The 24035-nt window shown below is 46.5% G+C and overlaps 1 protein-coding gene across 3 annotated transcripts; it reads left to right on the top strand.

The window, feature by feature from the left end:
* The first annotated feature begins 2664 nt into the window (after positions 1–2664).
* Znf518b (zinc finger protein 518B) lies at positions 2665–22457 on the top strand. 3 transcript variants are annotated; one of them, XM_021657262.2, is made up of 2 exons: positions 2665–2781; positions 16143–22457. In XM_021657262.2, the coding sequence occupies exon 2, from the start codon at positions 16339–16341 to the stop codon at positions 19561–19563; it is 3225 nt and encodes a 1074-aa protein (XP_021512937.1). In that variant the 5' UTR covers positions 2665–2781; positions 16143–16338; the 3' UTR covers positions 19564–22457. The 3 variants fall into 3 exon arrangements, with proteins under 3 accessions (XP_021512937.1, XP_021512936.1, XP_021512935.1); XM_021657261.2 differs by lacking the exon at positions 2665–2781 and adding an exon at positions 6333–6461; XM_021657260.2 differs by lacking the exon at positions 2665–2781 and adding an exon at positions 6345–6461 and having other exon boundaries at positions 16345–22457.
* Positions 22458–24035: the final 1578 nt, after the last annotated feature.

Here is a 24035-nt window from a genome sequence, read left to right on the forward strand (position 1 = left end):
CCCCTCATTTGTGTGAGCAGTGTCTACCACATCTGGATTGTGGTAGCACCCCTGGACCTTGAGATAGCAGGCTTGCACTCCCAACCCTTTCCAGTGTAAATGCAGAGGCAATCTCCCCTATTAGTAGCTGAGAAAGGTGATATTTTCAGTTATGAAGTGCCCTGGAAATATCAAAGACTTCTCATTTCGTGTAGAAGATCATAATGAGGAAAAAAATTCAGTCCATGCCCAAAATATATCCTCAGTAAGCAGCACCTCTCCATGGCCTCTGCGTCAGCTCCTACCTCCAGGTTCTTGCCCCAACTTCCTTCAATGATGAACAGTCCTGTGAAAGTATAGCCAAATAAACCCATTTCTCCAAAGCTGCTTTCGTCATGGTGTTTCATCACAGCAATAGTAACCCTAAGACATTGTTTCTTAGGGGTTTCCAATAAATGAAAAAGATAAAATCTAGTACCATAAAAGATATTTGCAGGATAATCCACAAAGGGTTCAATAAATAACATGCCAGCCACTGTGTAAGAAGTTTGGTATACGAAAGTTGAGCAAGATAAATGTGATGTTTGGTCTTGAGGCTCCTGCTATCTAGTACTATAGAGCACCATTCAGATACTACTTGGACAGAACAAGGAAGCGTGAAAGGACCGGTTCACCAACACACACATTCTGCAATCACAGGGCAGAAGAAGTGGGCTACACCCAAGAGCAAGGGAAAAACTCCAGGCCAGGTATCTGTGCACACTCAGCTTCCATGAGCTTTTCGCCAGCTCACCTCACAGTATTCACAGAAAGACACGGTGGTGATGCTCACTTGAGGAGCTAAAACTCTTCATCCCTTACAGATTAGTGGTCATGTGACTGGCTATGGCTAACTGAACGTGAGAAAGCATTTGTACTTTGGGATTGAAGTTTTTCAAATCAATACTCAGTTAAGGCAAATTCTTCCCTCTGGCCGAGCAGCAGGCCACACATCAACCAGTAGCTGCTTTGTCAGCCCCGTTGCTGAATGAAAGATTAACAAGTAGAATCTTCAGTCAATTCATGGTGGGCAAGGAGTGTAAGTGGAAAAATTAACCGTTCGCTTTTTAAACAACCAAGATCTGGGGAGTGTTGGTTCCTGTGGTCTGGCAATATTGAGACCATGTTCAGCTCTCAGTATGAGCTCCCTTACTAGTTTTCTACAGAAGTTTCCCCTCATCCTCATGCCAACCTGATGCAGAAAATGCTATCGGTTTCCCTTCCATTTCTTCAGACAAGAAACTCTGGAGATGACAGAATCAGCAATCAGCTTGGTGTTGGGGTTCTGACTCCAACACCAAATACCAGCGTGCTTTGGTGTCCCAAATTGCATTCGTTTGTTTGTTTGCTTGCTTGCTTGTTTTCACTTTATAAAAGGTAACTCAACTTTTGGGGATCCCTATCCTATGAAGTTCCAGGCCTTCCTATTGAGGCACTGGACTTCTAAGGGTAAACAAGGTCTATGGTGACTTATTTTGTGCAAGAGGAGAAGGAAAAGGAAAGCAGGCAGTTATAATCATGAATAAGAGAGAACACAGGATGCGATGGTGGGGACGGCACAGGATGAAGTTTTAGAAAAGCCTCTGGGAAGGTGACATTAGGATTGGAAGGACAAAGGTGAAGCATGTCAAAGGGCTGAGGGAGCAGGTAACAGGTATGTAAGTTTGGTGCCCAGTAGTAGAGAGGAGCCAGCAGGAAAAAGAACCTAGAGGGTGAGGAGGGGAAGGGTAAGAACTGACTTGAGAGGCTCGTGTGGGCCGATTCCTAAAACTGCAGGGTCCTGGAAAGACTGGCAGGCAGAACACGGACCTAGCTCATTAGCTCTGTAGAAGGACCGATGACGGGTGAGAGGAAGCCTGGTGATGAGTCTAGATCTTCCTGCAGCCAAGGCTCGGAGCTTCCCCAGCTCCTGCATCTCTACAACCACGAGTTGACTATACTGACTATCTAAAGAACCTGGCGTGGACAGATTTCACTGAGTTTCTATAAACACCACGACCACCACCATCCCTGAGCGCACTCTTCTTGCCTTCTGGACCTACACCCTTCAGCACCTATCCAAGAAGAGTTCCTATCACCAACCACATACCCTTGGTCTAAGGAATGCTGATGGTTCTGGCATTCCTGCCCTGGAAGTCACTGTGTCAGTCACTGTGGTAGATCCTGGGGCTTCTGGGAACAAAAGGAACCTAATCTTCGAAGAGCTGACAGCCCAGAGGCGTCGACTCAGGTCTGAGTGAAACCGGCATTGAGAAGGCATCCCCCTACTCTTTGCATGCCAACCTAGGACTGAAGAGCGCCAAGGGAGCTTCTCCAAGGAGAATCCTGGGTTAGCCCCAAAGGAAGCATGCTCAGCTCCATGACGTTGGAAAAACTAAAGCCACGCGGCTCATCCCCAGCTCCGACTTGGGAGAAGAGACAGGGGTCCCTGGATGGGCTCCACGCAGCAAGTGGCAGAGGATCGGCAGAGTGCGCAGCGAGCGGATGGAGCTCTACAGTTCCCAGCTCCTGCTCCGCAGCGACGCTCCAGGCCGCTGAAGGCCTGCAGGGCGCCGCGCCACCTCTGGCCGGCCGCGCATGCCCGGTGCGACTGTCACTGCATGCTCCAGCAGCTCCAGGAGTTGCGCGTTTGGAAGCACCCGGAGAGACTGGAGCACCACGGCCCAGCCGGAGAGGGAAGCAGGAAGGTGATCCACACACACCCGGCGCCTGAACATCCCCAAGGGAAATCTGCTCCTAGGAACAGCATCTCAGAGACTCGAGGTAACTTGCCCTGGTCACACAGCTAGGAACAAAGCCCACAACTTCCATTGCCCTGTCTTGCGACTAAGTCTGTAGTGTGCCAACTTGAGGACCCCGGGCGAAAAAGCCTTTGCATCTCTTTCACAGGTAGACAAAATAGGACTGGAAGAAGCTGCTAGCAATGTGTGAAATGTTTGAAAAATGTGGAGCCGGCTGTTTCCGTGGGTCTTTGGTTCATGCAGTCTTAAAGCATCTGAGATTTACAGTGTCTGCATGGGAACACTAGTGTGAAAACTGTGGCCTGTGTGGAAGAGTTTGGCTCTTTTCCAAGGGATACTGGCAGAGTTAGTCATGTTGTATTCGGGATTGTTAGAGACCACTAGAGACATTAAGCCAGCTGGCATGGTGTGCGGTAAAGAAATGTAGAGTTAGGGCAAGGCTGGCAGGACACTAAGGCTGGTGCATGCCTTCTTTTGGTCCAAGTGTTCGTGGCAGAGTTCAAAAAAGAACTCCTGAAGGCACAGTTTTCAAGTGTGGCAAGATCTAAATCCTCACTGTTCTTTCTTCTCTTCCCCAAACAACCCAACTCCTGCCCTCCTTTTCAGAGCATGCTCCTCCCACTGCTAAGGACTTCATCTGCAGACCACCAGAAATGCCTCTTCAGGGAGCCTTCCACGGTCCCACCGCCATCCCTCCTCTTGCTTTGCACTCTTTCAAATATGATTACCCAGTTTCGTTTCCCCTTGGCCTAGAGCACTACTACAGGTTTGTGTGGCCAGAACCCTGCCCAAAGGGAAGTCCAACCTCCTCCAGCTGACGTACTCAGCTCTTAACATCCAAAGACTAGTTCATTCACAGCTCTCCTACAGCCAGGGCAGATACAACAGGGAGAATGGTCGTTTCTGAAGGCTGTGTGACAGAAATCTGGTTAGCATTTCTGGAGGTGAGAAGTAGGAGGGTATGGTGGCATTCATCTCTAATCCCAGCACGTGAAAGGCAGAGGCAAGTGGGGTTCCTCTGAGCCAGGGGCCAGCCTGGTCTACACATTGAATTCCAGGCTAGCTAGGACTACATAGAGACCTTATCAAAAAAAAACAAACAAATCTGATCGGGCCGAGCTGTCAGCAGGGTGGTATTCCCTCATAAGCTTTCAAGAAAAATGGATTCTTCATGGCTTTTGCAGCATCTGATCAGCCCTACTGGTTTTGACTGACTGTGTAGCCATAACTCCAGTCTCTGCCTCTTTTCAATGCTGTCCCCTATGTACCTACGCCTCTCCTGGCATCTCACTTCTTTTGTCCTCTTCTTCCAAGGACACCTACCATATTGGTCAAGGGCCCACCCCAATGACCTCAACTCTTAATATTGTTTCATGCATAAAGACTACTTGCCAGGAAGGCTACAGTCACAGGAACAATGGCAGTGGGCTTTGGCACCTTTCTGTAGAGCATAATTCAGTCCATATCAGAAGGGATCTTGAATGAAAAAGATCTTGGGAAGATTATTCTACAGGGTGGAGAAGACAGTGTGAGTGGCAGCTAATGAGAGACCAAAAGATATATTAGCAGCTATTATTAAGACCTGAAGTATGTGTATGGAGAAGTCCAGTAATGCCCTGAGGGGAAGGACCACCTTACTGCATTCTTTCCCCACCCACTAGAGATAACACTTGCTAGGAAACTGGTCCATCCCTCTAGGGAGGGACACGAGGTCATTATGGTCTGGGGACCTTCCTATAGCCAATCAATTCAAAATGTAGCATTTTGACCAATAGATGCTTGCCGGGCAGGAATCACCCCTGCCTTGGGCATGCTGGGAGGGACCAGAATCTTTAAATCAACCCAACTAACCTGGCCATGGCGCGCTCAGCTCCCACCGCTTCGGCAGTGGGTATTGTGGGCCCAAGCTGCAGCTTGTAATTTACAATAAAAAGACCCTCATGTGTTTTGCAACGGAGTTGATTCTTGTAGATCTTTTGGGGGCTCTTGAACCGGGTGTAACACTAGGAGTTTCTGATTAACTCACCCCTGCTCCCCATGAGAAATCAAGGCTCAGGCAGGCTAGGGAGCAGGCCTATAGTAACTCAGGGAAGATTCTAAACAACTGCAGGGCAACCTTTTGTTGACCGAATTTTATATGAGAAATCAAGGTGCTGTCAGGCTAGGGAGCAGGCCTATAGTAACTAGGAGAAGCTTCCAAACAACCCAAAGGCAATCTTCTATCTATTCTCTTTGATTAAAGAAGGTGGAGCTGTATTGTTTGGGTGGGAATGCCCTGGGGACACAACACTTGCGTTCTGATTCTCCAATGCATAACTGATTTTCCTGAGTGTGGTTTCTTGTGTCACTAGAGGTTCTCAGGCATGACCAAGAACATGGTCTACTCTTGAGGAAGACTTTGAACTCTGAACCCATTTTTTTTTCCTGAGAGTAAGTCCTTTAGCTTACTTAGCAGGAGAGAGATGAGAGAGAGAGAGAGAGAAAGGAGTAAATCAGGGTGTAGTCAAAGGCATTGCCACATAGAGAAGGGCAAAGACTTGCTCTCTGCCCAGATTTTCTATGCCCAGCATCTGTTCTTTTGGAGAATGGGGGAAGGGGACTTGCACTTAAGCAGGCATTGTGACTGTCTGCTCTTCCCAAACTCCATTCATCCGGGTTGGGTTTTACCAAAGCCCTGAATCTCCTCCCAGCATACCCCTATCTAGGAGCTGACCTTCATCCTCCAGAAGAAGGAACTGAAAACCAGTCTTGGCCTCTTTTCTTCCTAGAGCTGTGAGGGTAACTTCTGCCCATTGTCTATGGAGGGTGACGATGCCCCGTGCCACCATCTGTCCTTACTGGAGGAGCAGAATTATTTTGTGAGGGGCAGCATCAGAGTCACTTATTGTGGGGTCCCTGGCCATATGATTCCCTTCTTCCCTCAGAGAGGGACTATTTAGGGCTGTCTTTTATCCAGTAGACTGCAGGTGTGCGCCTGTGTTACCTGCAGACATTATTGAAACTCAGGAGGAAGACACAAACACCCACAATATAAATGAACTCTGCTGACTCCCTCCACCAACCCTTTCCCTGCTCTGACTGTCACAACGTACACTAGACGAGGCCTTAGACTTCGAATAAGGTCTTCCTTAGCTTTAGAAATGAGTGGGTCGGAGCTTCGTTGTCTGAGGCCCAGCAGCTAGCTGTATCCAAACCTAGGGCTACAGGCCCATCTCCTACGCTAGGACGCTCCGAGAAGCTGTGATAACCGAAGACTTGAGACCCTTTGTTGTCGCTTCAGTTGCTTGCTGCAGAAATTCAAGCTCCTTGAGGGCAAGCACCAAATCCAACCTCAGCAGGAAGCAGTGCTGGCCAGGCGCCCCGTGCATGTTCCACTGAACCCAAAGGGAAGAGGACTCAGTTCTTTGCAGAGGAGGCTGCGGAGCGTGCAGGACAGAGATGCAGCCGCTGCACCCAGTGGGTGCGACCAAGCTGCAAGCTCAGAGCCCACAGCCCAGGGGCAGTGAAGGGGCAACTTGAGGCGCCCGCCTCTCCGCTGCAGTCGTGTCGCACTGCGCACGCGCGCCGCCGGCCCGGCTCCGCCCCCCCGGGTAGGGACCTACAGCGGGCGCGGTGGCGGCGGCGGTCTGCAGGCGGTAGCCGGCGGTGTAGATGCCTGTCCGTGCGCTGAGATCTGGGGCCGTGAGGTGCCGCGGCGTCCGGGTGAGTGGCGGGGCGAGGCGGGACGGTGCGGGACCCGGGAGGGCGCGGCCGGGTGTGGCTCCACGGTCCCGCGTGCGCGCCTCCGGGCTGAGGCGCCTCCCGCCGGGCGAGGCGGGTCGGATCGGAGACCCACGGCCCACCCTGCGGCCTTTGTGCAGCTCCGGCTCTGCCCGGCGACCCAGCGCGCCGGGCGGTTGAGCCGGCTTTTTAAATGATGCCTCGGCCCCGAGCAGGAAGTGTCGTCAGGAGGCCATTTTTAAAGCCTCTCGGCCTCCGAGGCCGGCTTGACGCGGCTCTGGCTCCCAGCGTTTGGAAGACACCCCATCTGCGACTGGCCGGCTCTCGGGAGACGCGACGGTGCGGGCTCTAACACCCGCGCCACGCTCGGCGCCGTGCAGCGCCCTGGCCTCGCCCGGGAGCGTGCATCCCTTCGAGCGCGCCAACAATAAACTTGAGGACCACGCTGGCATTGTCTTTGGAGCGGCTGTCGGGGTGGGCCATATCCACGGAGGACCTAATCCTGGGTGGGATGAAGCTCATGTCACCTTTTGTGGGACGGCTCCATACCAGCCTTTCAGTTTGATCTTGTGTTGCCTGGAGTTGAGGGGTGGTGCGGATTAACACTAGGAAAAGGGTGCAGAAGAGGAGAGAGAACCAATGAGAAGTTTATGACCCGAAAAGAGAAAACCAAAAGATAAAAAAAATCAACACCCCCCCCCCATGTTCGTTAGGTATTTGACATACCCATTTAAATTACTAGTCCTATTAACAAATAGGATACCAAGGGTATTTATCATTTAAAAAAAAAAAAAGTGAAACATAAAGCCCGTTGTTCTACTGAAAAAGAGCCTACCAACCCAAACTCAGTGTTGCGTTTGAGGCCTTAAAACATTACACCTTAAGTTTAGAGCTGAAATCACCTGAGGAGAAAATTCCCTGAGCACCAGTAGCTTGCAACACTTGGCTACAGAAGAGCAACTTGGGAAAGTGTCTCTGCTCCTCCAATTCGCACATACAAAATTAAGCCCAGTCCAGGGCTATACAGGAGAGCATGCCTGGAAGCCCAGAACGTATCTATATGCTTAAAGTGCCATATTCAGCCTTTTAAATTGAAGGCATTATCTTTATCCAAGACATGCATTTATTAAAAATATTTTTTTATCTTGGCTCTGATGTGTTAGCCCTGACATTTGATATATCCAGCCTTGTTATGCTGGTGGAGTAAAGGAGAGCTTTGTCTTCTCTGTGCCTTCCTCCTGAATATCCCTCATTTTAAAGCCCATTTAAAGAAACCTATGTTTTCTTTCTTGTCTGTTTGCCTTTAAGAAAGAGGGTCTGGGACAGTGTTTGTGCAAAAGGCAGAACAAAGAGCAGGTTAACAATTGCCACTGTGAAGGCTGCCATTTTCTTCACCCAGTCCCTTATCCTCTGAGCCAGTCCAATGGCGGGCCTTTCATGGCCATGTCTGCTATGACGGCTAAGCTGGGTCCTTTCCAGTGAGGACTCTCCCAGCCTCGACTGTTCCTAAACTGCCTTTGATCTCCACTGCATGCCGCTGCTCCACTGCACACCCGGCCACCTGCAGAAAAGTGACTGGAGACCATCTAATCCAGACCTTTGTGGGTGGGATCAGGAAGCCCAGGATAGCCAGGAAGGATTTGAATCAGTCATGTGCCCCACCCCAAGAAAGGAGCCATCCATTTCATTTAGGTCATAGGGTTCCTGGGAACCCTTCCTTTTTAAGCTTAGACTGGCTGCCATTGGGAAGCATTTTGAAGGTTTGTTTTATCTTTTCTATAACAAACGTATCCAAGAGACCACAGCTTGCAGATCCCAGACTTATGCCAAAGTGTCTGACTCTGTTGCAGGCCTGTTGGCACAACCCTGGCTTCTGAGCATAGATGTCTACACCATAGCTTGAAGTCCTGAGACCTGTGGTCCTCAGTGGTTAATAAGGGCTGAAAGAAGAGGAAGAGCCACAGAGACTTGCCACACTTTTGACTTCTGGGCCTGAAATAACAGTGCCCAACAGGCCAGGAATCCTGGCTGTGACCTCAGCACACAGAACAGAGTTTTAACTGGATGCTGTCTGCCACCACTTTTCACCTCAGTGTGACCTACAAAATCCACGTACCATCTCCAGGCTTATTGTTTTGAACAAAGCAGGTAACTGAAGTTTTGTTTCAAAGTTCGACCAGGAGCTTATGGGCATGCTCCAACAGGCACCCTTCCTGACTATAGAGTCAAGGTGCTGTAGCATCGGCAAGTGGCCAGCCACTGATAGTGCCCTGATTTGCTTCCTGATAACAGGAATTCCATAATGAATTTGCCCATTTACTTCTGGCTCCAGTCAGATTCCTTAGGGACAGCATCCCATTCAGGGGTGAACTATCAAGAGTCCTCATCTGTGCTGTTTGTACTTGGCCATGCCCAAATGATGTGGCAGGAGAGCAGGAACATGCAGATTTCAGAATGCTAAGATCTACACCTCACAGAGATGTCTTGTGTTCCTAGGGTTGTGCTACTGGGCAGGAGCAAAGCCTTGACTCTTACATGTTTAGGCACATTTACTAGTCTAAAGGTGATGGCCTAGCCCCACCTCCAGTGTGAGGTCTACAGAGTAACAGAGTTTTTCTTGACATCCCCACACTGTCCTGCACCTGTCATTCAGATGCTTCCCATCCTGAGTTGCATATTAGAATCTTTTTTGAAGCCTTGTAGACTTGGGTCTGCATTCTGCCCTGCCCCTGCCGCTACCTCAGTCAAATCCTAGTCTTTGAGGAATGGGAACCAGGCAGCAGCATTTTGAAAGCCCCCAAGTAACTTCCTTTAAACATTGTGGGCTTATCAAGACCATATTAGCCTCAATGCAGGCAAAGCCAATGATTCCTCATGTAGAAGGAAAGCTTTCTTTTATTAAACAATCTATTCCCCAAATCTATTCCTCAGTTTCTTTGAGGCCAAAAAGGGAATGAAGGAAATACAAAAATGTGTTCATATTAAATACCTTTAGAGACCTTGGAGCCCTTTGACCATTTCAAATCCAAAATTTATACCTACTGTTTGTAATACTTCCCTCCTCCCCCCACCGCCTGTCCTGTGTGTGTGTGTGTGTGTGTGTGTGTGTGTGTGTGTGCATAGTCATATATGATGCTAGCAAGCATATTTGCTCATTAATGGTCATCTTTTTTACATTTAAACTACAAGCCTTGAACTTGAAGAACTCCAACCCCAGTCTTACTGTTTCTTTTCTCATAAACTGTTAGAAGTAGCCCATAAAATCCCTTCCTTTGTTTTCTGGTATGGAGGACACTGCTGTTCTCTGCAGAGCCAGATCCTCCTGCAGCCTTGCAGAGGATCACCTGGGAGCTTCTAACCTCTGAGCGAGTCCTCTGTATGCAGACCTTTCTTCGTTTTTCGGGCTTTTTGTTTGGTGTTGTTGTTGTTGTTGTTTTTACATTATATGCTCCTCGGTGGAACTTTACTGGATGCTTACATTTAAAGGAGTCTTACCAAAATGTTGTCATTTCCTGACAAGACAGGCTCTTTGTTAATAGCCCCTTGCATTTAGTTTTGTTTGTTTGTTTTCATTCATCCTTACATCAGCCATGTGGTAAATTATCCCTTTTTACAACTACAGAAACTCGGGCTAAGCTAGGTTAAAAGTCTAAAATCACACGACTAGCTAGCTAGCAAGCCAAAGACCTACCCCCCTTTTACCCTTGCCTTTAGTTTCCCAAGGTCCTGTGCTGTGCACTCTTAAATTGCCATCACTGAGAAAGCAGACAGTCAGACTGTCACAGCTTCTGTTCTGTTGCCCTGGCAATAACCTGCTTTCAGAAGACAGTGAGATCCTGGGGACGATGTGTTTGTCAGTGGCATTTGGACATGCTTCTTGTCATCGAGGTAGAAGTCAGCCTTAATCATTCCTGAGTGCAAGGTGGTTCGGCCTGAAGAGTCCACTGCATGATTGGCATTTCCTGTTTAGGCCTCCTTCTCCATCAGTTCTCATTTGTGGTCATTGAAGTACTTGCGCAGGCAGTGTTTATTTAAAGGTCTGGAAGATGATATACTGTTTATAAGTCTACAGTGGCATCTTCCACATCCAGCCTTACATCTAACACGCTTCTTGCTGTTACAGGGTCAAATGGTGTTTAAAGGGTTCGCTGAGAGGGGCAGATGAGACAAGTCATAAACAGAAGGAATGCATAGATAGAGCTTGTGACAGGTACACGGCCCTTGCCCAGCAGTGAAAAGAAAAAGAAATCACTTGCCAAAGGATTCAGCCAGTAAACTGCCAGTAAGCTGGAAGAGTTAAACTTCCAGCAACTTCCTTTGTTCTTCTTGGGTTCATAAGCAAAATCCCTACCCCAGTGATGGATGTGGGCAGAACCACAGCAAAAGGAGGAATCTTGGATCAGAATGCCCACAAAAAGCTATAGCCAGTCATCTGTCATGTGCTTCAATGGGTGTGCTAACAGTGTCCAGCCACGCTCTTTCCTCAATGGCATCCAGAGGGGACATTTACTACCCTCCTCTTTCATGGTGTGAGCTTCCATAAAGGAGGGTGGGGAAAGCCTGGTTCAGTGCCTTTTGTCCCGTGTTGATTAATGCCATTAACCACTGAAGCTGATGTGTAGTTTCTACCTGGGTCAGTCTCAATTATTCAATCAGACAAATAGTGTTAAAAATGCAAGGTGACACTCAGCTATATTCCGGAAAGGCCCACGGTCAGTAGCTGAGAAACCTATGCTTGGCATAATTTCTTCATTAAAAATGGAAAGTAACATTTAACGAGACTTGGTGGGCCAACTGCTTTCCCAACCCCTTTCCCTTGTGTTACAATAGTTACCTGTACTGCCTACCCTGCGGTGGAAGCCAGGAAGCAGTGTGCCCCAGGTCACACACTAGCAAGTGTTGGCACTCAGGGTTAAAACCCTGCATTGTTTCTATAATGATAACGTGAGACCTAGTCTTACACACTTGGCCCTTTCTGATTTGTTGAACTCTTATTATGCATTGGGAAGCATTCCTTCTTAGAAATGAATTCAAACTTTCATGTCCTTGACTAGCTTTCAGTGAACTGGATCTTCAAGTAAAATTTTTCTGCCTTGTGTTCTTGCAATAATTATCTAAGAAATCAATACAAGTGAGCTCAAAGAAAAAAAAATTAAGCCTTACCCATAGTGCATGCAAATAAACTCCACCCCACCTCAGTGCTGAGAGCCAGTTTGTGGCACACAAAACTATTCCTATGCGATGGTACATGACAGTCATCTTTAGCTTTTGCTATAGATAATTCTGTTACTAAAAAGCTCTTTATATGCTGCTAAGTCATTTATTATGGAAACAGACAAGTTAATGTTAAATGGATCTCCTACTGGGCCATTACATTAACAGTACTGAGTCCTTCTAGGCTAACTGAAAGGCAGAAAAAAAAATGGTGTCCTGCCCTAGGAGCTGTGCCTTTGGAGGTCAGTGAACTCTGCCACTGATGTCTTGAGTGCCCTCCACAGTAAGTGCATCCATGTACAGCCCTCTGCCAACAGTGTCTTATGTCATCCGTGGCCTTCAATCCATTGATAGTATAACTGGGCACAGGGATTCAGCTTTACAGGTAATAGGGTATGAACCAAACGAAGGACTTGTATGCAAGAAAGGAGGCTCTCACTTAGGAGTGTTGGCTGTACCTGAATAATGTTCTCACGTCCATCCCAGCTACTGCCCTTTTCCCATGCTGCTGCTTCTACTTACTGTTTCCTTGGGACATTCACACTGGAGCTGTGTTCTGTCCTGCACCTGGCCACACAAACTGCAAAGATCAGCTAGAACTTTAAAGAACCCTCCTCCTCTTTCCACTATGAGGGGAAAGCAGAGTAGTTGCACCAAAAACAGCTTAAAAGTATAGAGGACACTGTGAAATTGTTTGCAGCCTAAATGTCTGCCTTCTCTCTACAAGGGTAAGTGCTGATCAGTCTCAAATCTCACATTCAGACATATTCATTTAAGATACAATTGTCCCCAACTTATGACAGTTCCCCCTAGGACTCTGACTTCATGACCGTCTATATGTGGGGTGCATGCAGCAGGAACCATACTTCTGGGTTTGTTTTTGGACCTTTTATCAGGCTGCCCATATGCAACACAGCACTTTTGTGATGTCAGGCAGCAGCTGTGACCTGGAGATCATGGGCAGCCATGCTGACACAGGTGTAAGCCATCAATACTGTGCCATGAACTGTATTAAAAAATGAAGTGATGTGGGTTTTTTGTTTGTTTGTTTGTTTTTTATCCTAAACTACCTAGCTGTGTGCTAGGTAGCATTCTTAGTTGACGCATTCTTAGTTGAAAATGGGCTCTGCTGTGTTTCGAGGTGCTGTAGGTCAGGTGTGTTAAGTTTGTGTTTCACTGAGGATATTTTCAGCTTGTGGCAGGTTGTAACCCCCTTGGAAGTTGGGGAGCATATGTAACTGCCTAAATGGTTTTGCAGAGATGGTACCACAGCATCCTGGCTGTTCCTCAGCCAGTTGGTGCTGGCCAGATTGTCTAGAGACACTTCTTCAGCATGCTCTCTACTTCTTCCTGCTGGTCATGGCCCTACTGGCTAAGTCTATTTAACATTTTAAAAGGATTGAGAGCCTCCAAGTGAAAGGACTGGGCAAGAACATGGAAAATCTGTTTTCCTTCTTGAAAAGCTTTGCAGGTGGGGTTCTTTGACAATTACTTACAGTTAATGTACATATAATGAGGTGCTGCATTGAAACCATCAATAAGCAAGCTGTGGAGGACAAGTGCTTAAAATAACGCACCACCAGTACTGCTGCTGTCCATGTTTTAAGGTTATGAGGCTGGTAGATGAGAGTAGACATTGCCATAGTGATTGGGTGTAGATCTTTGGGACAGTACTGAGAACCAAGAACTGCCTGGCTAAAAGTGCAGGTTAGTAGTTGGCCCAGCAAGAGTAAGTCCTTTGTTTACCTGAAAGGTGAGTTACAAGAACCCATCTTCATCTTCATTACAGGGTGAGTTTTTTACAATGAAAACAAAATTATGATTGAGGAGGGAAAGATTTAGGAGCTTAGAGTAGCTAGTCTGTCAAAGGTGGGGGTGCTTGAAGGACTTGAAAAGCTCTGGAAGCTATCGATTTCATCTGCCTGCAGGCTTTCATCAGGGTTACCTGGTGTCTTCACCAATGCTGCTTGAACAGCTGCCTCTCTCCTGAGAGGGAATACATCCCAGGAATCTCTGTGTTTCCATGTTTCTTAGGTTCCTCAAGCTTCAGGACCTCCAGACATGAGCCCTATGCCCTGATTTCAGCCCCTGCATTCTATGGCCCTGTGGTTTCCCAGCCCCTACTTGCAGTTAATGGCATTTTCATGAAACTGCTGGGGAGAACATGTTGAAGATACTCGGGCTCTTGAACTATAAAGTCTGATTGCAGAGACCAACAGTCTCGGGCTTAGAAACCTAGTCCAGGCTTGTGTCCTGCAGATGAGAAAACAAATGCGCATAGGTCATTGCTTGGTGTCACTTCATGTGTAGTTGAGTTCTAGTGGTTACCCTGTCTCCTTTCACATGTGCCTGTTTACAGATCTGAAAAGGAAAGAGTATGTCTGCTTCCTCTCCTGATGCCCCTGAAAGGCATCTTTACGTCTATACCAGGGTTCAAAGTGTAGAAAGACTGGTCTCTGCTGTCAGTTGGAAGCATTCATGTGTTCTGTGCAAAGCATGGTCCTCTGGCACACATATATGCTTGAACCTGGAGGGGTCAGACAGCACTTGCAGCCTTCAAGGCCTTTGTCTCCTTGATGCCTTGTCTGGTATCGGGACTTTGCTGTGTGTTGGTAGCTGCTTTGGGTGAAGGTAACATCACTCACCAGAGCAGGACACAAAAGGGAGTACTGCAGATGACGTCACAGCTTGTCCTTAAGTGTAGGATCTCCGTTGTTTTTCAGAGCTGCATTTCAAGGGTTTTATGCCACACTGAATGTGCAGCAGGGAGACCTGTGGCTGCTCTGAGCTGAACTTTCAGACAGCTTTGTGTAGTTGTTGGCTTGACCATCCTATGCCAGAAGGAGCTGCGGCTTCTTTCTCGCTCTCCTGCCTATCACCAAACACTTACGTGTGTGTGTGCTTCCTGCCTTGTGGAGACAGTCATTCTTGCAGCTCTGTGGCTATATGAAGTTTTCTTGGTCTTTATTGCCAGCAATTGAAGAAAATTGCTTAAATGATGACAGGCTTCTTAGTTTGTTTGTGATCATTAAAGATCAGCTTCCAGCCGACTCCAATCAAAAAATATTGTTGGGTTCCTAGTTTGTATCTTCTGAGTAAAGTGTCTGTACACTATACTGTCAGCCACTGTGTAACATGTACAGGATCATGGAAGATCTTACTTGTTCTAGAAAATACATGTTTCCTCTCCTGGTCTAACCCAAGGCATCATGGCCTACAGCTGCCATGTAGTCCTTTGCATGCTCTAGTCCTCCCAGATCAAATAGATGCTGTTATGACAGAGTCTGTCATTCTGCTGACCGCAGTCTCTTTCTCAGCTCTCTGTCACAAGTACAGAAGAAGCTATTGTCCTGTGAGGCTGTGCCCCATTCTGGCCATTCTACAGCCCCCACCTCAACCCCTTGCTGATTCTCCAAGTGTTCCAGGCCTACTTCCTACACATGGTATCCTTCTGTCTGTTTGACACACCCTTTTTCTGGACCCCCACAGAACTCAGTCCCTGGCTGCCTCAGGTCTAGATGTCCTCTCTCCACCCAACCCTGAAGCCTCCTCACCTTGCTTTTTGATATTTCTTTACCAGTTCAGTTGTGTGTGTGTGTGTGTGTTTAACTGCCATTTGACAATTAAAGGAAGGAACCACTACCCCAGATGTAAGCTTCATAAGGGGAAGACAGTGTTTTGCCTGCTTTTAAGCATTTTTAAATCCATTGCTTGTGTACTCACGCCAAAAAACATGTGTGGCAGTGAGGGAACAACTTTCTGGAATGGGTTTTCTCCTCCTACCATGTGGGTTCTAGGAATAGAACCCAGGCCATCAGTGTTGGTACTAGTTGTATTTACCCAATGAACCATCTCTTGATCACTGCCCTCCAACTCACAGAGAGAGCAACTAGCACTTGATGGAAGCCCCTGAGATGATAAAGAAATCACTGTGTTTGAGTCAGTGTTGTTGGCTTCTCACCACTTGTGGAAGCAAAGTGGGTGTGTGAAGGAGAATTGGCATAAGCAGGTACGTGTGTGAACAGCTAACTGTAAGCCCTGGCTCCACCACTTGGTCACTCGCACTTGAAAACTGAGTTGGCAGTGCCTTTATGGTGTTTGGTGAGGCTCATGTGGCGTTACCTACAAAACTGCTAGAATGTACTCACATCAACTAAGAAAAGCATTCCTGAGCTTTCCATAATTTGATCCTGAGCTCCTGCTGATATCCTTCCTCCTGGTAGCTCAGGCTCACTGTTGGTCTAGAGTGGAGATTTCTGAGTGCCTGAGCTACAGAATCTTTTTTAGTTTAGGCTTGCCAACATGGTTGTGTTTGTGTTGCTGCACTGCAGTCGTTTAGTATACGTGGGGATTCTCTGGGAAGGAGCCATTACGATACAGTAGAAGTAAAGGTAGCTTAGCTAATCCTTGAGCCTCTGTACTAATCATACTTTGTTTTTTTCCCTGTAGTGTTGGCCTGGAAACAGAATTAAAAGCAGTCATATTGTGGCTCATGTGTTTCCTGTGAAAGGACACAAAATGGGATCGATTGTTAAGTATTCCCATAAGAGAAGTGCCTGCTGTTCTACCAGTCACGTGTGCGGAAGGATTCGTGCAGAGGATTTCATCCAATGACATCTTTCTGACTTTAGTTTCCTCTGTTGGTATGCAGATAAAGAAGATGAAGGATATTGGAGAACAGCTGTACTCCACACAAGTGAACGGTGGACCCAGTTCCTTGACCATGTCCCCCAAACAGCCTAATGCTGCTAGAGCCACTCGGCTGGATAGACAGGAAGCACAAACCCTATTGTACCAAGGCTCAGAGGCAGAGGCTGCCACGATGACCATTGCTACTTGTGTACAATGCAAAAGTGTTCACAAGATCCCACCTCAAGACTTAAGGAAGGGCCCTGGGCAGAGCCAGAAGGAAGATGCTTATGTCTGCTTCAAATGTAGCCTTCAAGCAGTGCCTGCTCAGCTCCATTTTGTGAACAATAACCCCAGTGCTGCCCATGTTAGAAATGAGACGGAAACCATCTCGAGTCCTGTAAATAAATTTAAGGTTAGGAACTTCAAGCCAGGCAAATACTACTGTGATAAATGTCGGTTCTCCACGAAGGATCCGCTGCAGTACAGGAAGCACACGCTGCAGCACGAGGAGATCAAGTTCATCTGTTCTCACTGCAGCTATATCTCATACACGAAAGGGGAGTTCCAGAGGCACCTGGTGAAGCACACGGGCATCTTCCCTTACCGATGTGAGTACTGTGACTATGGTGCTATTCGCAATGACTACATTGTCAAGCACAGGAGGAGGGTCCACGAGAGGGCAGGTGCCAAACGGCCACTCAAAACCGTGGCCAAGCTAGAGCCCAAGAGAACCAGCATTTCAAAACAGGGCGTGGAACTGTCAAAGGCTGCTAGTCCCAGGGCTGCCTTCCAAAACAAGTTGTCGGACCAGCTGTCTCGGTTCTCTCTCCATGCCAACAAAGACAAGACGCACAATGTGATGTTGTTACCTGAGCTAAAGAAGTATCAAAAAGATGTAGTGTGTATTCCCGAGCCAAGTGAGGTGAGCCTGTTGGGGAATAAGAATGTTGAGGTGGAAGTGCTGTGCCCCTCAAAGGAGCCTGTGCAACCAGGTATGCCACTAACTGTTGTGGCACCCTCGGAGCTGGTGGTCCCCACCAACTGTCTAGCCCAGCTGATTGACGTGAAGGTCGTCAATGGCACACAGCAGCTTGTACTTAAGCTGTTTCCGTTGGAAGAAAACACCCGCCTTGAGACAGGCAGAGGAAATGGAGTTACTGCTGAGTGTATGACTACTGAGAAGGGCTCGGGCGGACAGGAAAAAATGCTCTCTCCAGAAGCAGCGGGGTCACAAGCAATGGAAGGGAATACTGGAGAGTTTGTGGGCCTTGATCGCCTGCACTCTTTGGTTCAGAAACAGCTTAAAAATGTGAAGTGGGTCAAGTCTTGCAATTTCTTCATGCCCAATTCTGGTCTACACAGTCATCAAGAATCTTTTCTCGGTTCTGATACAATTAAAGATTTGCAGAAAACTCACAATTTGTGTCCACCTAGAGCCCTTCCTTCTGTTGCCTTAAAAGGTCATTCTCCAACCTCTGTACAAAACTGTGTTCCCTGTGGTCCAGGAGCCACAGCAAACCCTTTCTTGAGTAAAGTAGCTCTTTCTTTTGCTGAAGATGGTAGGGGTTCCCGAAGTGACTCCCAGCAGCTCCTTCCGCTTTCCTTGCTGCCTGCGCAGGTTTCCTTCTCTGGAGAGAAGGGCATACTGCCTATAGGTGAAAATGACTTAGAATCCAGGAATAGGATTAGTCGTCCTGAAACAATACTTTCCTCTGACAGGAAGCTGGAAGACAAGCAGGTAGAAAGCAAGGCAGTGGGAAATACAGGCCCGGTTTCCTCTGCACAGAAAAAAGAGTATTTACGTATAAACATTACTGGGGAAGATAAACTGAGATCCCAAAAGCCTGGGGATCAGCCTGTGCAGAACCCTGAAAAGACAGGTAACACATTTGAAGGTCCGATCATCTCATCAGTATTTTCTCTGAGCTCTGGATCTGAAAATGTGCCAGAGGGCATTAAATGGAATAGTTCAACAACCAAAATAAAGTCCATCGAACTGCTGCGCAGAAAGATAGCACAGTTAATTGAGTCTTGTGGAAAGCCTTCTTCTTTGTCTGCCAACGGTGCTCAACGACGTTCCATAGAGCAGACACCCAAGCTAACTTCAAGAGCAACTCCCACAGCTGTTCAAGAAATGAGTGTGTCCATTTCTGGCCCTGGCCCTGGTCCTGGCCTTAAAGTGGGTTCTTTCCAAAAACCTCAGAATGAGAGCAGTGTTACTGGCAGCGGGCACCTTGCTCAGCAGCAGATCTGTCCCCAGTTTGTCAGTGGTGATGATGAGAAAATGGAAAGCAGGGTGATCAGAAAGACTCCTGTTGCTGCTCCAGTGCTGATCCCCAAAGGGGCTGTGTTGAGGGTTCTTAACTCCTCTGAAGATGCTCACATCATAGAGGCTACCTGTGACACACCCGTCAGCATATCCTGCAGCGAAGCAAAACCACTTCCATTCTGCCCGATGAAACAGACAGGCATAGGCTTCCAGCCCTTGGCATGCAAACGTGGGCCAGCAGACAGGTCTCCAAGTCTGGAGGCATCTCTTAGGCCCAAATCGAGAAAAGAGGACACTCTCTGTAGTACCACCCCTAAGAAGATTATCCCTGTGTACAGCACACAGCCAGGAAGCAGTGACTGCAGCAGGCCAGGAAGGCCAATTTCTAGAAACCTAACTGTAAGTAAGAATAAAACCAAGCAAGTAAGCTCAGCCAAGAAGAAAAACAAGATTCAGGCTGATCCCAGCCGCTATTTCAAAGACCCTTCCTTTTTTCAGGTTGCAAGGCAGCTGCGACTAATAGCTGTCAAACCAGATCAATTGATTAAATGTCCCCGTCGGAACCAGCCGGTCATTGTGTTAAACCATCCTGATGTGGACTCTCCCGAAGTGACCAATGTGATGAAGGTAATCAACAAGTACAAAGGCAATGTTCTCAAGGTTGTCCTGTCTGAAAGGACTAGGTGTCAGCTGGGTGTTCGGCGGCACCATATGCGGCTGACCTACCAGAGTGCGGAGGAAGCAGACCACCTGAAGAGACAGATGATGCTGAAAATGAAACTGAAAAAGGTTCATAAAAACAACTACCAGGTGGTGGGCTCATTGCCAGATGACCCTGCTCAGTGTGTGTTTAAGTGCTGGTTCTGTGGGCGCCTCTATGAAGACCAGGAAGAATGGATGAGTCACGGCCAGCGGCATTTGATCGAGGCCACCAGAGACTGGGATGTTCTTTCTTCAAAGGGCAAATGAGTAAAAATTGGTCTTTGAAAATTGGTTTTCTTCTAGTTTTCCTGGCTTAGGGTTGCACCCTAGACCCTGCAGTAGATGAAAGGGGGTTGTCAGAGTCACCATAGGAAAGTAGAGAGACCCTTTCTTATCTGAGCTCTGTGTCTGGACCAGGAGAGGTGGGAGGGCCTTGAAATTCTACTATTTTCTGTTGGAAGGATGTAATCTGAGGCCTTTCTTGCTTAGTGCTTATTTTTCTGAGTAGACACATGTTTCATAATCCATTTAGAAGGGCAGGTTTATTATGATTGACAGGCTTCTCAGATGAAAGCTGGTGAAGAGTTAAGCCTCTCTTAGTGCACACATCCACTTTGATTTTTGCATTGACTCTTCCAGAATATTAGGTACATAATAGAAATTAAATATTTTTACTTGAAGGGTCATCTTAAATTTGGTTACATGTATGACCCCTCCCACTAGCAGTGTTCTGCGAAGCCATGAGCTTTGCTTTCACTGGTCTTGCATCAGCAACAGGTGTTAGGAAAAGAAGAGACAAATATTCAGTATTTAGCTTTTGCTTGCTTTTAAAATAACTTGATTGGTAATAGTTGGGTAGGGAATATGTAATTGGTTTTTTGTTTTTGTTTTAGATAAAGAAGGAAAAATATATAAAATTAAGTCTGTTCTCTGTATATCGGATGTTACACCAAACATAAATGGCCATTTTAAATTGTGAAGGAGCAGATTCATTAAAACAGATAAACCTTGGTAGTGCCACGCCACGTGGACTTGAAAGCCCGCTGTGAGGGTCTGCTGTGGCTGGCTTTTCGCCCGGGGACCTATGCAAAGCCCCAGGGGATGCCACCACCGTCTTGAGCATAGGACATAGGGTTATCCCCCAGGCCAGATGTTCTCCCTTTCCCCCTTTCTGGTAAGATCCTCCTGAGGAAGAACATGGTCTCTGCGAGCACTTTTCCTCCTGCACACTGGCGACTGCAGGAGTCAACAACATGGCAAGAGAACCCCACTCATCTGTGGAGGCTTTAGGAACACTACCCCTGATTTCAGTGCAAGGAGCAGGCCACTCGTAATCTTGCCACAGATGCTCACGCTCTCTTGCTTTTGCTGGGAGGAATTCCCCTCCACTAAGAGGTGTCAAGACCCAGCCATCTACAAGGCACCTTTTCACATTAGGAGAAAGCCTGTCTCCTGCGTATGTAGGGCTTCCTGGCCATGGGCAGCTCAGCAGGCGCTAACCATGCCAAGCACAGGAGGCTGAGTCACAGGCCAGCCCTCTTTGAGACTGTCCATTCTTAGGGGCTTAGTGCTGAATACTGTGAGTGGAACAGGGGAATGGATGGTTGGATCTGAAAATGGTACCAGTGACTTCTACTCTACTTGGTAGTCAGGCTTCCTGATTTTGCCTTTTCACATGGCAAGTCTTACCTTATCCTCTCACAGTTGGGATTGTACTCCTTTCAAGTTTGTTTTCATGATAAATACTTGGCTTTTCTTAGGTACAAGTCAATACCTGATCATTTTGTTAATTGATAATTTTAATTTAAAAATTGCATTTTTATATATGTGTATATATGTGTACACATATAAATATTTTTTACCATGTGCAAATTGCAACAGCTAATTTTCTGATTTCCTATTTTATAATGATACATGAGCTGTGGAAATATAAAGCTTTTATATTCTAGAAATAATTTATTTTAAAAGAACATTTTTACAATGGTTTCATCTCATTTTTAGAAAATGAAAGCACAGTAAACGGTGGGACCTAATTCCTATGAGCAAACGGGAGTAGACAACCCTCGTGGGTCATTGTATTGTGGCATCTAGCCATGCCTGGTGCTTGGTGGCTCTGTAATGTGGAGCATTCTGAGGTCTGATCAGTGGTGCAGACTGGTACCCTCCATATCAAACTTGAGTCTCGTGTAATGTGGCAGGAGGGGCTGTGGGATCCACTCCTTCTCTACCTCACTGCTGCACAGTCCCATCCCTCCCAACCCCCAATGGCTGGGACGGGAGCTGCCACAGATCATTGTCAACAGAATCTTTACACTCTGCAAGAGCAGCAGTTTTCAAGTATTATCTAGAACAACTTGTACCTATGTGGAGCTGGAGTTAGTGAGCAGAATATGTAGGGAACCTTTCGGGGGATCTTCAGAACTACAGTCCTTGTTGAGGATCTCAGAGGGCTCCCGGAAGTCCTAAGCATGGGAAAGGTGAAAGTGACTGACTTTTCAAACAGCTTTAGACATAGCGTATCATATGGGTAAGTGTGTGGAAGGACCCCGTTTCTAACAGATTGGAGGGAGAACAGGAACATGGTACTTCCGTAGTCTTACCTTAACTTTGAAGGTTCTAATCACTACATTTTATTGATAGTACTTTTAAACTTATTTTTTAAGCTAGTTTTTTTTTTTTTTTAACTTTGGGGGACCAGAAATAAAAGGATCTTCTTTTATTTATGATATAGGCAAGTAGAATTAAAAAAAAAAAAAAGCCTCTGACTCTTAAGTGTCCTCTCAATAGATTATATTTTATTCAAAATTTTATCTGCAGCCCAAACCATTTTGTGAGCCCCCATCATGGGACACATACTGTTGAACTAAACTAAACACCATGTATTGGCTCTCCAAAGTTCCATCCCCTTTCTTTAGAATATACATAAGCCACATGGTGAATTTACATAAGAAGATGAAGGTATGGTGTTGTTCAGCCTTCAGAATGACTTTTGAATCTGGAAATGTCTTTATGAGCCGAAAACAAAACTTTGTCTTAACATGTCAAGCGTTACAGTTCCTGGTGAACAGTTTGTGTGTCTGCTGCTCTGGTTCTGAAACACGTTTGTATATAGATAGAAAAGTTGGCATCGATTTTGTTTAAATAAAGCAACTTTTAAGGTCTCCAGTGCTCTCTCATTTCAGATGGTAAGCAGGGTGGCTCTGAAGTACAAAATCTTGCATGCGCTGCTGGTCTGAGTACATTGCACACAGTACAGGCATCAAATTCTACCGGATTAGACCCCTTGCCATAAATTCAAACCCTCATGTGAACCCACATGGCCCTTCCGTTTGGCTTCACTTCACAAGAGTGATTTGAACAGCATAGCAGGTTTCCTACCATGCCCAGTGGCCCATGCGTCCTCTCGCAGAGGGAGATTCGAAATGAGAAAGTTCTGTTTGTCAGGCAGCTTCACTGAGGCGCTGGCTGCACTGCGCTACTGCTATGTTTGGTCCAAATTAGCAGCACTTGTACCTGATTTCCGTATAAAACTGAGAAGGACTATGATTTTTTCAAAGTATCCCTGATCTCATTGTTCCCTTGCCCCAGAGAGAATTGAGCTTGAAGTAAACATTGGTCAGGTGAGAAAACACGTGAGTTACTTCCATTCAACAATTTTGCTAATAGATTTCATTACCTAATTGAATGAGTCATCCTCTGGAGGGTTCCTTACTCACTCCATTCCCTTAGATGGCTCCTACCTCGGACATCTTAGGATGAGATGGCATGCCTGGGAAGCTAGGTTTCAGCCACCACAGCACTGTCCAGTAGAAATATGACAAGCCAGTGTGAGGCCACCTGCCAGCATTTTCAGTATGCTCAGATTATTATATGCTTTTTTTTTATAATTTGAGAATCTAGTATGTTCCTGTATTTCAACTTTGATGCTAAAACTTTCAGTTGTAGCCAAAGGCAGTTTTATCAAAGCACTTAACCGAGTTTAATGGAAAGTTGTTTTCATAATGCTTCTATCTTAAATGGTTACCACAGCCACATTTCAAACTGAATCCCAGGATCCTGTAACCCGGCACTTCCACACAGATGTCTATAATCTGACACATTGTCATTTATGCTTACACATACTAATACCCATGCGAAATCTTTTTTTAAGACATGGAGAAGAGGGAACCTCAACATATTTAGCAGTACCAAAGTTGAGGATCTATATTGCCCTCATCTACATTACCCTAATACTAATGAAATGATTTATCTCTGCTAGTGTTTATTGGGCATATGACTTTGGTAAATAACCAGGAATTTTGGCCATTTTACTAATGAACTGTTACAAATAAAAATAGACTCCATAAAAGAAATCCATTTTAAAACATTCTTTTTTAGGTTTTCTACCTATATCATACAAACCCCGATGTAAGCCCATGCTCCTGTTGTTTGGTTTAAATTCAGGAGAGGTACCACTTTGAACAACAGTGGCAACTTTTCCTATCTTGCCCAGTGGCCTTGGTGGAGATGTCTGTGGATGCTGCACCTGCCTGTGTGTCTAGCCTCTCGAGAAGGTCCTGTTTTGTTTTCTATGCTATTTTAAAAATACTTCTCTACTTGAAGTCAAGAGTCTTTAATGTTAAATTATCAAAAGTAAACTTCCAAACTACCGTGGGCACATGTAGTATAACCACCGATCAGTCTTGAGGTTTGCATTAACCTTTTCCAGAAGACTGTGAGCCCAGATGATATGAAAAATA

This window comes from Meriones unguiculatus, chromosome 12 (assembly GCF_030254825.1).
Source record: "Meriones unguiculatus strain TT.TT164.6M chromosome 12, Bangor_MerUng_6.1, whole genome shotgun sequence".
In the NCBI taxonomy this organism is placed as follows: Eukaryota; Metazoa; Chordata; class Mammalia; order Rodentia; family Muridae; genus Meriones; species Meriones unguiculatus.

Bases quoted from the DNA above. Each gene is read 5' to 3' on its own strand.
- Znf518b (XM_021657260.2), top strand. From the start codon at position 6,411: ATGCCTGTCCGTGCGCTGAGATCTGGGGCCGTGAGGTGCCGCGGCGTC. The intron at 6,462-16,344 runs GTGAGTGGCGGG...GTTGGTATGCAG, and splicing joins TGAGGTGCCGCGGCGTCCGG to ATAAAGAAGATGAAGGATAT.